Source organism: Scyliorhinus torazame, chromosome 16 (genome assembly GCF_047496885.1).
Source record: "Scyliorhinus torazame isolate Kashiwa2021f chromosome 16, sScyTor2.1, whole genome shotgun sequence".
NCBI classification, from domain to species: domain Eukaryota; kingdom Metazoa; phylum Chordata; class Chondrichthyes; order Carcharhiniformes; family Scyliorhinidae; genus Scyliorhinus; species Scyliorhinus torazame.
Window position 1 is genome coordinate 32755568 of NC_092722.1, and position 14782 is coordinate 32770349.

Here is a 14782-nt window from a genome sequence, read left to right on the forward strand (position 1 = left end):
ATTCCCCGTTTTGCTGGGGGCTAGCAGGACGGCAGCGTAGAGCACCCGGCTCTAGCTCCCAAAACGCCCCTGAGAATTGCCGGGTCCGTGGCCGTGCATGTTCACAGTGGCGGCCTGCAGCGGCCACGCCGTGCTTCATGGCAGAGGACACTCGCGGACCCGGCCCATGAAATAGTCCCGTCCCCCCCTCCTCTTCGGCCAGCTCACGTGCCACAAATCACCCCCCACAGTGCTCCTAGCCCCGAATAATGTCCCCAACCTGCCCGCGGATCGGCCCTCCCCGCGGCACTGGACTGAGTCCGCAGCCGCCAGGCCGAGCTTCTGACGGGTGACACCATGAGACCCATGGCATCGGGAACCCGGTCGGTTAGGGACGGAACATCGGAGGATGGGCCTCAGGCGATGTCCTGAGGCCGTCGATATGTGGCGTGGCGTACTCACAGAGTACGCCGTTTTGTAGGGGGCGGAGCATTGCGAAAGAGGCACCGTCCCCCATTCTGTCGTAAACTTGGATTCTCCAGCAGGTCGCCGAACGCGATTTCGGTGTCAGACCAGAGAATACAGCCCAAGAAACTTGTTTGTTGGTGGGAAAAGGAGCACTGCCATGTTACTTACCAAGGCCACGCAATTATAAGTGCAGACCCGGCAAGGGGGCGTGCAGCATTTAACAACATCAAGTCCAAACTGTACAAGAAAGGAATTAGTTTTGGGCTGAATGTGAGTCTCCGCATCACATTTAACGGAGAAGATCATTTTGACGCATCAGATGAGGCAGACTCTTTCCTTCAGCATGAATATGTAATTTTTTTACATGAATATGTAATTCATGGTGGGCTTATTTTGGGTTTCATGTGTTTAAATGCCTGTATTGGCCATTTAATATGGCCAAGAATAAGGTCACGTTCGATTGTTTATATTAGAGCTCTTACAAAGCAGTTAGAACAAGCAACCTCCAGTGGCTTATTATATAATGTTGTTCATATGTCGGGGGTATGCCCCATTAAAAAGGTTGGTTAGTCAATGGATCTTATATAAGACGGAATACATGCTGCTCAGGATTTAATTCATGATTTTATTTAGTTAAAGGTTCATTATCGCACTTTGTTTTTTGTTCTAGTGATTTGGGAGTGTGATGATTGTTCTGGGGGTGGAGTGAAGTGGGAGGGATTTCCTGCATTGACGGTAATCAAATACTTTTTTGTATTTGGCAATCTTCATTATTTAATAGATCCTCTTGGCCTTATTTTCTTTTCCATTCAATTCACTGGCCATTTTATAAAGTCTTCCTGTACATATGACTAGCTCAGGCAGTCCGGGTGGTACAGAGCTCTCAATCAGATTAGTCACATGGAATGCAGGGCTGCACAGTGGTTAGCACTGCTTACAGCACTGAGGACCCGGGTTCGATCCCGGGTCACTGTCTGTGTGGCGCTCGTTCATTCTCCCTGACTGCGTGGGTCTCACCCCACAACCCAACTATGTGCAGGGATTGGCCACGCTAAATTGCCCCTTAATTGGAAAAAAAAAGAATTAGGTACTCCAAATTTATTGAAAAAAAGAGATTTTCTCTCCACAGTTAAAACTGCTGAGTATTCTGCCGTAGTCGTATCAGGCCATGTGTCCCACTCCCTTGACCTGGCTCTTGCGTCCAAAGCTGAAGGTCGGCCTCCATGGAGATTTCACACACCCTACTATCTGACAAGGATATTTGTAAATCTAAATTCTATTTTTTTTTTTTTTTAAATAAACCCATGTAGACACGGGGAGTATGTGCAAACTCTATACAGACAGTGACCCGGGGCCGAGTTCGAACCTGGGTCCTCAGCCCTATAGGTATGGAGAATATGTGCTAACAATTGTGCCACCATGCCGCCCGTAAATCTAAATTCTAAAGCAGAATATAGAGAGATAGGACGAAAATGAGAAGTTGGACCTCAACGCTAGTGATCTCAGGATTACTACCAGTGCCACCTGTTCGTCAGAGTAGAAATAGCAGGATATATCAGATGAATACGTGGCTGAAGTAATGGTGTGAAGGGGAGGGTTTCAGATTCCTCGAGCACTGGGACCGGTTCTGAGGAAGGTGTGACCAGTACTAACTGGACGGGTTACACCCTGGGCAGGACCGGGACTGATATCCATGGGGGAGTATTTGCTAGAGTGGTTAGGGAGGGTTTAAACTAAAATGGCAATGGGATGGGAACCTATGCAAGGAGTCAGAGGAGGAGGAAACAAGGACAAAAACAAAATATAGAATGGGGAATAAGAAAAGTGATAGGCAAAGAAACCGAGGGCCAGATTCAAACAGGGCCACAAAGAAAAATATTTGAAGCGAGACAAGTAATTTTTAAAAAACAAGCTTAAAAGGCTTTGTGCCTTAACACGCGGAGCATTCGCAACAAAGCGGATGAACTATTCATGCAAATAGATGTAAAGGGGTATGATATAATCGGGATGACGGAGACATGGTTGCAGGTTGACCAGGGATGGGAACTGAATGTCCAGGGGTATTCAGTATTTAGGACGGACAGATAAAACGGAAAAGGCGGTGGAGTTGCATTGCTGGTTTAAGAGGAAATTAGTGCAATAGTGAGGAAGGATATTAGCTCTGACAATGTGGAATCTGTATGGGTAAAGCTAAGAAACACCAAGAGGCAAAAACATTAGACCCCCAAATTGCAGTGGTGATGTTGGGAATGGCATTAAACAGGAAATTAGAGATGCATGCAATAAAGGAACATCTGTAATTATGGGTGATTTTAATCTGCATATAGATTGGGCATATCAAATTAGCCACAAGACCGTAGAGGAGGAATTCTTGCAGTGGATACAAAGAACATGATGTCCCATCCAAGAAAGGCAAGCATCCCGTATACATGAAGAGAAAATGATTGGTGAAGACAAATGTAGGTCCCTTACAGTCAGAAACAGGGTAATGTATAATTGGGGCCAACAAAAAGGCTGTGAAATTAAATACATACTTTGGTTCTGTCTTCACAAATGAGGACACAAATCAGATACCAGAAATGTTGGGGAATGCAGGGTTTAATGAGAGGGAGGAACTGAAGGAGATCAATGTTAGTAGAGAAATGCTATTGGGGAAATTGATGGGATTGAAGGCTGATAAATCCCAAGGGCCTGATAATCTATATCCCAGTGGCTTTAGAAATAGTGGATGCATTGGTGGTCATCTTCCAGGATTCTATAGACTCTGGAACAATTCCTGCAGATTGGAGGGTGGCTCATATAACTCCACTATTTAAAAAGGGAGGTAGAGACAAAACAGGGAATTACAGACCATGTAAGCATGACTTAGGTAATGGGGAAAATTCTAGAATCCAGTATCAAAGATTTTATAGCTGAGCACTTAGAAGTCAGTGGCAGGATCAGACAGAGTCGGCATTGACTTATGAAGGAGAAATCATGCTCGACAAATCTACTGGAATTCTTCAAGGATGTAACTAGTAGAGTTGACGAGGGGGAGCCAATGGATGTCGTATATTTGGACTTTACAAAGGCTTTTGACAAAGTCCACTTAAGAGATTAGCATGTAAAACTAAAAAGCATGGGATTAAAGATAGTGTATTGAGATGGATAGAAAACTGGTTGGCAGACAGGAAAAAAAAAGAGTAGGAATTAATGGGTATTTTTCAAATTGGCAGATAGTGATTAGTGGTGTACCGCAGGGATCAGTGCTGGAACATAGAACATACAGTGCATGAAGGAGGCTATTCGGCCCATCGAGTCTGCACCGACCCACTTAAGCCCTCACTTCCACCCTAGCCCCGTAACCCAATAACCCCTCCTAACCTTTTTGGTCACTAAGGGCAATTTATCACGGCCAATCCGTCTTTGGACTGTGGGAGGAAACCAGAGAACCCAGAGGAAACCCATGCAGACACGGGGAGAATGTGCAGACTCCGCACAGACAGTGACCCAGCAGGGAATCAAACCTGGGACCCTGGCGCTGTGAAGCAACAGTGCTATCCACTTGTGCTACCGTGCTAGGACCCTAGCTATTCACAATATATATTAATGATTTAGATGAGGGAACAAAATGTAATATCTTCAAATTTGCAGATGACACCAAGTTGGTTGGGAAGGTGAGCTGTGAGGAGGATGCAGAGATCCTTCAGTGTGATTTGGACAAGTTGAGTGAGTGGCAAATGGATGGCCGATGCAGTATAATTTGGATAAATGCGAGGTTATTCATTTTGGTAACAAAAACGAGACGGCAAACTATTATCTGCATGGCCATAAATTAGGAGAGAACATACAACGCGACCTGTGTGTCCTCGTACACCAGTCATTGAAAGTAAGCATTCAGGTACAGCAGGCTGTAAAGAAGGCAAATGGTATGTTGGCCTTCATTACGCCGAGTACATGAGTAGAGACATCTTGCTGCAATTATACAGGTCCTTGGTGTGGCCACACCTGCAATATTTTGTGCAGGTTTGGTCTCCTTCTCTAACGAAGGATGTTCTTGCTCGTGAGGAAGTGTAGCGAAGGTTCACCAGACTGATTCCTGGGATGGTGGGACTGATGCATGAGGAGAGGTTGAATAGGTTAGGATTGTATTCACCGGAGTTCAGAAGAATGAGGGGGATCTCATAGAATCCTATTAGATTTGCCGTCTTTATACCTCCCTACCGCGAGTGTGCACACTAACTCTCTGCATTCAGAGTACTTCCCCTTATCCAGGGGAACCTGTCAAGAGTGCCCTCTGTCCCCACTGCTCTATGCCCTGGTGATGGAACCCCTGTCAATAGCCTTACCGTCATCCACACTGCTAAAGGATATCCTTCGGGCTGGTGTGAAGCATCATGTGTCTTTGTATGCTGATGACCTTCTCTTGTATATCACTAACCCTGTGTTGATGGCATAATGAATATTTTCAGTGCCTTTGGTTCATTCTCTGGCTATTAATTGAATATTGGCAGGGATTCAGAATTGATTAGCAGCCAGGAAACAGGAAGTTGGAATAAATGGGTCTTTCCAAAGTAGCAGGCAGTGACTCGTGGGGTCCCAGAGGAATCAGTGCTTGGGCCCCAGCTATTCACAATATACATCAATGATTTGAATGAGGGAACCAAAAGTAATATTTCCAAGTTTGTTGATGACACAAAACTTGGTGGGAATGTTTGTGGTGAGGAGGATGTTAAGAGCTTCAAGGTGATTTAGCCAAGTTGAGTGAGTGGGCAATTACATGGCAGATGCAGTATATTGTAGATAAATATGAAGTTACCCACTTTGGACAGAGAAACAGAATGGCAAAGTATTGGTGATAGACTGGAACATGTTGATGTACAAAGGGACCTGCTGTACCTGCATACTAGTTTTCTGTAATTCATGCAGATCATTGATGATGATCTATCTTTACACCATTTCTCCCCACTATTCCCATATTGTTTGATGTCATTTGTATCAGAAATCTATTGATTTTCATTTTGAACATGCTCAATGATTGAGCTTCCATAGCCTCGGGGTACAGAATTCCAAAGATTCGCCACCCACTGAGTGAAGAAGTCCCTCCTCATGTCTTAAATGGCCTGTCCCTTATTCTGAGACTGTGACCCTGTTCTGGACTCACCAGCCAGAGGAATCATCCTCTCTATATCTACCCTGTCAACTGAAATAATTGTTACTGTCTGTGTGGAGTTTGCATGTTCTCCTCATGTCTGCGTGGGTCTCACCCCCACAACCCAAAGCTGTGCAGGTAGGTGGATTGGCCACACTAAATTGCCCCTTAATTGGAAAAAAAAAGAATTGGGTACTGTAAAAAAAAAAATTCAATTATTTTTACACAGTGGGTTGTTATCTGCAATGCTATGCCTTAAAGAGTGCTCTTTCACTAAACCATTTCACCTCATACTTCCAGTGGATTCAGCAATAACACAGCCTGGTACACAATATAGATTTGCTTAAAATGTTTGCAAGACTAAGTTCTACCAGCATAAGGGCAGCAATGAGGCAACAATTTTGGGTGGTTTCATAGCCCTACTATATATTCATTGCAAGCTTCTTACCTGAAGCTGCTGGCTGTCTCCGAGTGGAGAGGTTGGCCGGAAGTGGTCTGTAGGAACATTGCCCACAAAAGGTTCCATTAGCATCGGCCCATGCTCCCAGCAGTGAGAACGGTTGTGATCTTCAGATTTCAAATTGAAGGTTTCTCCTTCCTGGGAGGTGGATTTTTTAGAATAACCTGAGACTGGTTTAATTCTCGGTGTCCTGCTTCCAATACCCGTGGGCCTCAGATCAGACCTTTCCTCTTCCTGTGCCTCGCTGCAGAGATTTTCTGGGGAAGAAGTGCTCTCGTTGTGTGTCTGAGGGAGACCTGGAAGAGCTAGGCACTGAGCAGTATCTTGTATCCACAGGTCATTTGGATCTCTGTGCTGTTTGGTGTAAGTGTTAACAATGCTGACAGAGTGAATGGACTTTGCCTGAAATTTCATGCTGGAGTGCAAGTGATAATCTGAGTACTTATCTGATAAATCTTTCCTATTTTCTACAGTGTTCGAGAAAGGATCTTCGACACCTGGCTGTTCTCCATCTACTGATACTCTTTGATCAGTTTCCATTTCAGACACTTGGTGAGTTAAGTTCATTGACTTTATGGGAAAATTACACAAAAAATCTGCACTTCTTTGACAGGCAGCACTATGAGAGTGATGTGTATTCTTTGTGTCCTGGTCAGGTATGGTTAGTGACTCTGTCAATGACATTGTCTTTCTGCCAGTGGTGATAAATGGAGAGGGGCTATGATAGTCATCTGTCAAAACCTCTGCTTCTGTACAGGTCATGCAACTGTCAGCATTTTCACATCTGCTGCAAACACAGGTTAACCCAGGACAGATCTGATACTTGGTGCTTAAACACAGTGGGCATGCATCCCACACAGGATAATAACCTTTACGGTTATTATTTGCTACAAAGGAGTCACAGTTTGGTATTATTGGAACATTTTGGTGTTTCCAAACATCTGAATATGCTTCGCTTGACCATTCCTCTCTTCCGTCTCCAGAAGGCAAATTTACATGGTTATAGGTAGAAAACCTTAATGGACTGATACTTGCAGTTTCGCTTGAAGCATGCTTTGCCTTGTAGTTGCTATCACCCAAGCTGAGCATTGAACGATGTAGGCTTGCAGATGTTTGTGATGATTTCAGAATGGAGCGTAAGGCATTGGACCGTCTATCCAAGGATGGGCGGTAAACATTCGCAAGATCGCCTGGAGTAACTGGACGATTGGGAGAACCAATAATCAACGAATCGTATTGACTCGCAGACACCTTGAAGTGGCTGTCACAGACCTCTTGACTGCTTAACTGTATTGGCGACAAATTCTCTTCCCCATGGGTGAAGTATTTTTTCTGCTTCTTGCTCGTTCCCGTCTTAACCTCATCAAAGCTCATATTAGAATCAATGCTAGTAAGTGTACCTGAATTGCTTAAATAGCGTTCCTGCTCTCTCACAAAATGTTTGGATGCTGCAAGAGAAATAGAGTTTGATCTGCCTCTATCAGTGATTGACTCACTGGAGCTATGCTTCTGTCGGTGGTGCTCTACATTGGACTGTTGTTTGTGGCTTGAAACAGCTGCCAGCAGTAAAGGCTTCATTGGCTGCCTGAGGCTTTGGGAGGTGTAGGCCAAGTTGGTTTGTACCAGTCGCTGGCTGTGCATCTCCTTCTTGAAGCCCACATGTTTTGCACTCTGTTTAGTACTGTTCTCTAAATAGGGTCGCTCCATGTTCTGTCTGACCTTTCCATTACAGGTTGTGGGTGAAGTATGACAGAGATCAGCTGTTAACCCATGACTCTCTGCACCGGCCCGCTTCGTCAGATTCTCCTGAACCTTGTTGTAATCTAGAAAACACCAACAGTTTTGAAAATATTAACTGAAATGCACCCAGAGAAAGAACAAGTTTCAACCTGAAGAATATCAGCATGCACATGATAGTCATTTAAACTCTCATTTTTTGATAGCCAATCACAATCATCAAGTTCAGAGGACTTTCAGATAAAGGAAATCTGGAAAATGCTCAATGTGCTTTTTCCGCACTTCTCACTCAAATGGGTTAGAAACAGGCCCAAATATATCAGAGCTTCAGCGGAGTCCTGTGTTAGCCAATCACACAGCAAGTCATCGGAGAACAATCTGTGTATTTGTACAAATCTGTATTTGTACAGATCACTTGTGAATCTTTGGAAATAAAAGCCATCACTGTAATAATTCAACAATGCCCTCAAATTTAATCAAAAGCTGTACTTCACAAATAACTTGCTGTGTTCAAGCAGAGTTGGGCACTGTCTGAAGCTTCACTGTTAATTCCAGGATGTTGAAACGGGAGAGAAATTGGGAAAATGTTGTTGAATCATCAGAACATGGCCTTCCACTCTGTAACTTCAAAATACTGTATCTTGCTGGACCGTGAGTTTCATTGGCCAGTCTACAGTACCTTCCTCATTGCCTGTATATCACAGGTAAACCTAGAAAGTGAATGTCAGTATGACAATTAAAATAGGAATCTTGTGAGATGGGATCTATCGCTGGCAGGTCGGGTGCAGGCAATTAAGATGAATGTACTGCTGCGGTTTTTGTTAATTTTTTAGTGCCTGCCAATCTTTTTATCAAAGGCGTTTTTAAGGAAGTAGAAAAGATTATTACTTTGTTTATTTGGGGGGGGGGGGGGGGGTAAGGTGGCTAGGGTTAAGAAGGTGCTGTTGCAGAGAGGACGGCAGTCAGGGGGGTTGGGTCTCCCAAATTTAATGTATTATTACTGGGTGGCAAATGCTGAGAAGGTGTGGGGCTGGGTTAGAGGGCGGGACTCCCAATAGGTTAGAATGGAGGAGAATCTATGCAGGGGGTCAGGGTTGAGGGCGTTGGCAACAGCGCCACTCCCGATGGCCCCAGGTAAATATGCAGGGAGTGCGGTGGTAGTGGCGACACTCAAAATCTGGAGGCAGTTGCGCCAGCACTTTAGGTTGTGGACGGGGTCAAGGACAATGCTGATTCGAGTACATCATAGATTTGAACCAGGGGGGCGGGATGGGAATTTCCGGAGATGGCAGGAGAGGGGAGTTAGGGTATTAAAGGATTTAATTTCTGGGAGGCCAGTTTGTGAAGTTGGAGGAGCTTGGGGGGTGGGGGGGGGGATATATATGGGTCGGGGCAGGGGGAGATGTTTAGGTATTTGCAGGTCCAAAATTTTGCCAGGCAAGAGGTACAGAGCTTTCCGATTGCACCGGCCCAACACTGTTGGAAGATATATTGACAGCGGGGGGATTGGAGAAAGGGGTGGTGTCGCCGATTTATGGGGTTATTCTGGAGAAGATAAGGTATCACTGGATGGGATTAAGGCAAAATGGGAGGAAGAGTTGGGGGAGGGCATGGAGGAAGGGTTGTGGTGTGAGGTGCAACGGAGGGTGAATGCGTCAACTACATGCGCGAGGTTGGGGCTGATACAGTTGAAGGTGGTGTATAGGGCACACCTCAGAAGGGCGAGGATGAGCCGACTTTTTGAGGGGATGGGGGATGTTTGTGAATGCTGTGGGGGGGACCCCGCAAATCACGTCCATATGTTTTGGTCCTGCCCAAAACTGGAGGGGTATTGGAGGGAGGTCTTTAGGGTAATCTCAAAGGTGGTGCACATGAGACTCAAATCAGGTCCCTTGAAGCCATTTTCGGGGTGTCGGATCGGCCGGGGTTGGAAGCGGGTGCAGATGACTTAGCCTTCGCCTCGCTGATTGCCCGAAGGCGGATTCTGTTCGGATGGAAGTCGCCTTCTCTGCCCTGTGCCTCGGCGTGGCGGGTGGATCTGCTGGTGAAAGTAAAGTTCGAGTTGAGGGGAAGGATGGAAGTGTTGTACAACTCATGGGCCTTGTTCATCATTCATTTTCATGAATTGGATGACATCGAACATGGGGGAGGGGGGGTTGGAATGTATAAATTAATGATGATTCTTTTTCATTGGTGTCTTGTACTCTAAATGTTGGGAGCTGTTTAAGGGTGGGTGGGTTTGAGGAGAGATGCGAGGGCTGGGCTGAAATGGAATAAAATGTGAGGCAAAACAGCGTTCAATTCTCCAGAGTGTGTGTGGGGTGAAGACTTGTAAGTTGATGAGGAATGTGGCCATGCCACGGAAGATTTTGTTTGCGGATTTAGTCCAGAATCACCATAACCCGAAGCCCTCGGTGATTATACATAGCCATTATTGAGAACAGGATAACCGGTAGCTAGATTCAGAGGGGATTGTTGGCTAGGGGATTGCCATTGAATTTGCTGTTGTTGTTAATTATTTGTTGCTGTAAATATGATAAATGTGAAAAAGGAGAATTAAAAAATTTTTTTTTTTTTTAATGAATCGTGTAACAGTTGATCTGGAATCGTAGGTGAAGAGGTAGACTGAGCGTGAACATTCCTCTTCCTCTCCCCCAGTGGAGTCAACCGGCAAACCTGGAAACACAGGAACCACTTTGGTTGAAAATTAATCCCGGTAATCACCTCTGGTTACTAGAAAAGTTCCTAATGTAAACCTGGTCATCCGCTTTGAACTGCCTCTCTTTGGTGTGTCCCTCCTTCTGCTTCTTTTGTCTCCTGCTCACGGATGATGAGGAGAAAGACAGAAAACAACGTTTTTCGATGTTCGGCATGGTAGCACTAAGGTTGCATTCAATGAGTAGCTAGTTTCATCGTGGGTTTATTTGACAAAATTTCAAGTTAACAGCACCAGGGCTCTGTTCGGGGCAGTCAGTGAGTTTGAGGAGAGATGCGAGGGCTGGGCTGAAATGGAATAAAATGTGAGGCAAAACAGCATTCAATTCTCCAGAGTGTGTGTGGGGTGAAGACTTGTAAGTTGATGAGGAATGTGGCCATGCCACGGAAGATTTTGTTTGCAGATTTAGTCCAGAATCACCATAACCCAAAGCCCTCGGTGATTATTCATAGCCATTATTGAGAACAGGTTAACCGGTAGCTAGATTTGTGACAGAACGACACCAACTTTCAGAACACTGATTTTGGAGCAGTTTTAGAAGATATGCTCAGAGATAGGCTGGTCTGCGGCATTAAAGAGAACAGCATTGGGTGAGGCCAGTGACTTTTAAGGCAGTTGTGGGAATTTTACAAGGCATGGAAATGGCTGCCAGTATGCTAAAGGTATTCAGATGGCTAATGTTGGTGCCCAGGCAGGGGCGCTGCATCAAGGAAAGAAAGAGGTTGCAAGCAAACAATGAAAGCAGTGGAGTGTTTTAGGTATGGTGGGCCACACTATTCAAATCATTGCAAATTTATGGATGCTGTGCAACACCGGTGGAACAAGAAGGGACATTTAGCAAAGAATGCAGGGGCTCAAAGAGCAAGACGAAGACTGAGCAAGAAAATTTAAATGCAAAGTAGCCACACATCATTTAGACAGTTCAGAGCAGGTAGAAGAGCAGGCTTACGGCATGTTAATGTGAATGAGGCACAAGTAGAGTCTATTTTTACTCCAATTGTGGTGGATGTCACAAAGGAGCCTCCGTGTCCGTAATTAGTGAACACACCTGCAAGTTGACAGAGTACCAGTCCTTATTTCGGCAGAGATTAATCCTGCGACACACAACAGAGAGTTCATACCTTTGCTCAGGTCATTGGCAGTCCATGTTGCATATAATAGTCAAGAATCAAGGGCATCCTAGGGGCAGCACGTGGCACAGTGGCTAGCCTTGCTGCCTACGGGTTCGATCCTGGTCCCGGGTCACTGTCTGTGTGGAGTTTGCACATTTTCGCCGTGTCTGTGTGGGTTTCACCCACACAACCCAAAGATGTGCACGTTAGGTGGATTGGCCACGCTAAGTTGCCCCTTAATTTGAAAAAAAAAAATTGGGTACTCTAAATTTATCTTTAAAAAAGGAAAAAAAAGAATCAAGGGCATCCCTCCTTGTGGTCTAAGGGGAGGGCATGTGTTTGCTAGGGCGTGACTGGCTCAGCAAAATTCCATTGAAGTGGTGTGTGAGGGGGTGGTTGCCGGGGTCTTCGCTGAGGTTGGAGGTGTCAAAAACATGGGGGACCTGAAAGGGGAGGGAGGGAAAATCGGGGCAGCCAGACAAAATGGCACCCCAATCTGCGAGGAGCCTTTCCTAAATGACTAAGTGCGGCCGCAGCAAAGAGAAACTCTCCGAGACCAAATAAAATGGCAAATAGCGAGACGTTTCTTGGCGCTGCAGCTGCTTCATTAAATGCACCCAAAACCGAACATAGATTTTTTTTTCCAGTTAAATCACATTCCTTGTCTCCTGCTGTAGTAACCAAAAATAGCCAATGATCCAGAATTTCCTGGAACCTTAGGCTTAACAAGAGCTTGGCATGGTTTTTTTTGTGAGAATGTAACTTGTATGTTATCTTTTACATGGTTTTATGTGTCTGCAAATATCAATCGCTTGCTCCAGTGTGTTCAGCAAGCTTTGCTCTCCTCACCCTCCTCTTTCCCTACCTTCTTCTCACACCTCCTATTCCTCATCCTCACACCCACTCCTTCCTTGCAGTTCTCACCAACAGTAGCTTTCACTCAGTTAACCCCTTGGAGTCTGCAAAACAAGGGGGAAGTTTGAAGGTAAAGGACAATAAAGAAAACAATGAAGAGGCTGCTAACCCAAATGTTGAGAACTTTATACCCACAACAGGGATTTCAAGCTCAAGACCGCCAAGCTTTCTACAGTTTTCACACTGTTGTAAGACAAAGCACATGTGCAACAACAGTGCTTTGTGCGCAGGACTGATAAATTTGCATTGTATTTGCAGTAGCTCAGAGCATGCATTGTGTTCCAAGTGTTCAAGACACTCTGTGCCACAAGTGCTATGGTACTGGTCTTTCGCCCTGCTGTGTAAAGCCATGGGTTATCAGCTCAAGCGAAAGAGGGAAAAAATTGTTTGAATCACTTAAAAAAAGTCAATCCAACAAACTCAATGAACTGAAAATTCACACTGCATGGCAATATGCCCACACAACAGAGCATCACAAGACCTATAATGGCACTTCATAACTTCTAATTCAGGCTGCAGACATTACAAGTTAATTTAACAGTTACATACGGTTCATCATCGTTCAACTGCTTCTTCCCTTCTGTTGGTTGATGGCCCTAATAGAAAGGTTTGAAAGGAAGATTATCATTTTTTGCAATAGAACAAAACTGGAGGTAAAATGTCCTGCTGGTTATGATCACCGCACAGCACTTCTCCCCGCCCTATTACTCTCTGAGCCTGAATCTTAAGAGGATCACACGGCTGGCGTGTGTATTGCAACAAGGGTCAGCACTGGGCTTTGTGTTTCTGCACAGGCTAAGCCTCGGACTGCGTCTCATTACCACTGTAATGTACTTAGCCCAATTCTCGCACAAGTAGCTCACAGACCAGTTTGTCTGTTAATTCAACCTGACATGTGTTACACACCGTGCAATAAATTTGCTAGACATGAAATACAGTGTGTCTCAAACCTTTTCTTCACCATCCAAACTCCTCACACCTCCTTTTCCTCTATTCGCCTTGCATATATGTCCTCACCCAGCGTAAGGAATTACTGGATCAGTGATGCTGATACCTTGCTGTAATTATAGGGATTGTGGAGCAAAACAGAAGGCACTGTTCCTCTCTCCCCATCTGCCACAAACCTGCCAATCCTTCCATTCTAATCCTCCCTCTATTGTACCCCTTCATTATCACTCTCCATCATTCCAACCGCTCCCCATTCTCTCCCTCATGCTTCATTATCTCCTTTCATCCCCATTCCCTCCCCTTCATCCAACCTCATCTGAATCCACATTCCTCATCGTCTCTCATTTCCAGCCTCATCAAACGTCTTTCGCCTTCCCTTTTCTCCCCAATCCCCCATCTTGTCCCTCTGTTCCACCCAAATTCCAACACCTCCCTCTCCACCCCAAAGACCGCCATCTCATCCCTTTCATCTCCTCCTTCCCCACTTCCTCCACAATCCTCCACTTCCTCCACAATCCCCCATCATCCAGTTCATTTCCAATCCCCATTCCCCTCCATCCCACCTCCTCCCAACTCCCACCTACTGCCTCTCACCTCCTCCCCAAACTCCCACATCCTTCTCAATTCCTGCATCACTTTCCCCACACCTCCACAGTTGCCAGTTCCCAAACCTCATCAAACCCCACCTCCTTCCCTGCCCAATCCACCACCTCCTCCAGCAGCAAGTTCCAGGCACCCACTACCCTCTGTGTAAAAAACTTGCCTCGTACATCTCCTCTAAACCTTGCCCCTCGCACCTTAAACCTGTGCCCCCTAGTAATTGATCTCTCTACCCTGGGAAAGTCTCTGACTATCCACTCTGTCTATGCCCCTCATAATCACCCCATTCAATGCCCCTCTCCTCAATGCCCCCGTCTTGAAAACCCCTCCCTCAATCCCCCTTCTTCAACCTGCCTCCTCTTAATCTCCCCTCATCATTTCCCCTCCCAATGCCTCCCTTCTTCCAACCCCCTCTCCTCAATGCCCCACTTCAATATCCCAATCCTCAATCCCCCTTCAGTCAATACCCCCCTCTTCAATCCCCCTTCCTTCAATCCCCATTTCACCCTGATGCACCCTCCCAAATCCCTCAATCCCCCTTCTTCAATCCCCCTCCTCTCAATTCCCTCCCTCAATCACCCCTGTTCAATTCCCGTCCTGAATTCCCCCCTCTTCAATCCCCTCCCCTTCAATCCCATTCTTTAATCTCCCTCCCGTCAATACCCCCCTCTTCAATCCCCCTTCCTTCAATCCCCATTTCACCCTGATGCACCCTC

The 14782-nt window shown here is 45.7% G+C and overlaps 1 protein-coding gene across 4 annotated transcripts in view; it reads right to left on the minus strand.

Moving 5' to 3' along the window:
- The window catches only part of LOC140392676 (uncharacterized), an 89518-nt gene extending 75670 nt beyond the window's left edge, over positions 1 to 13848 (minus strand). Inside the window, exons 1-4 of one of the 4 annotated variants that reach the window (XM_072478189.1) lie at positions 13469 to 13848; positions 13068 to 13114; positions 12469 to 12562; positions 6027 to 7861 (exon numbers count right to left, since the gene is read on the minus strand). In XM_072478189.1, the coding sequence (XP_072334290.1) occupies positions 6027 to 7745 (1719 nt within the window). In that variant the 5' untranslated portion in view covers positions 7746 to 7861; positions 12469 to 12562; positions 13068 to 13114; positions 13469 to 13848. The remainder of the gene's footprint in view (positions 1 to 6026; positions 7862 to 12468; positions 12563 to 13067; positions 13115 to 13468) is intronic. The other 3 variants (XM_072478188.1, XM_072478191.1, XM_072478190.1) reach the window with 3 other exon arrangements.
- Between the last annotated feature and the right edge of the window lie 934 nt (positions 13849 to 14782).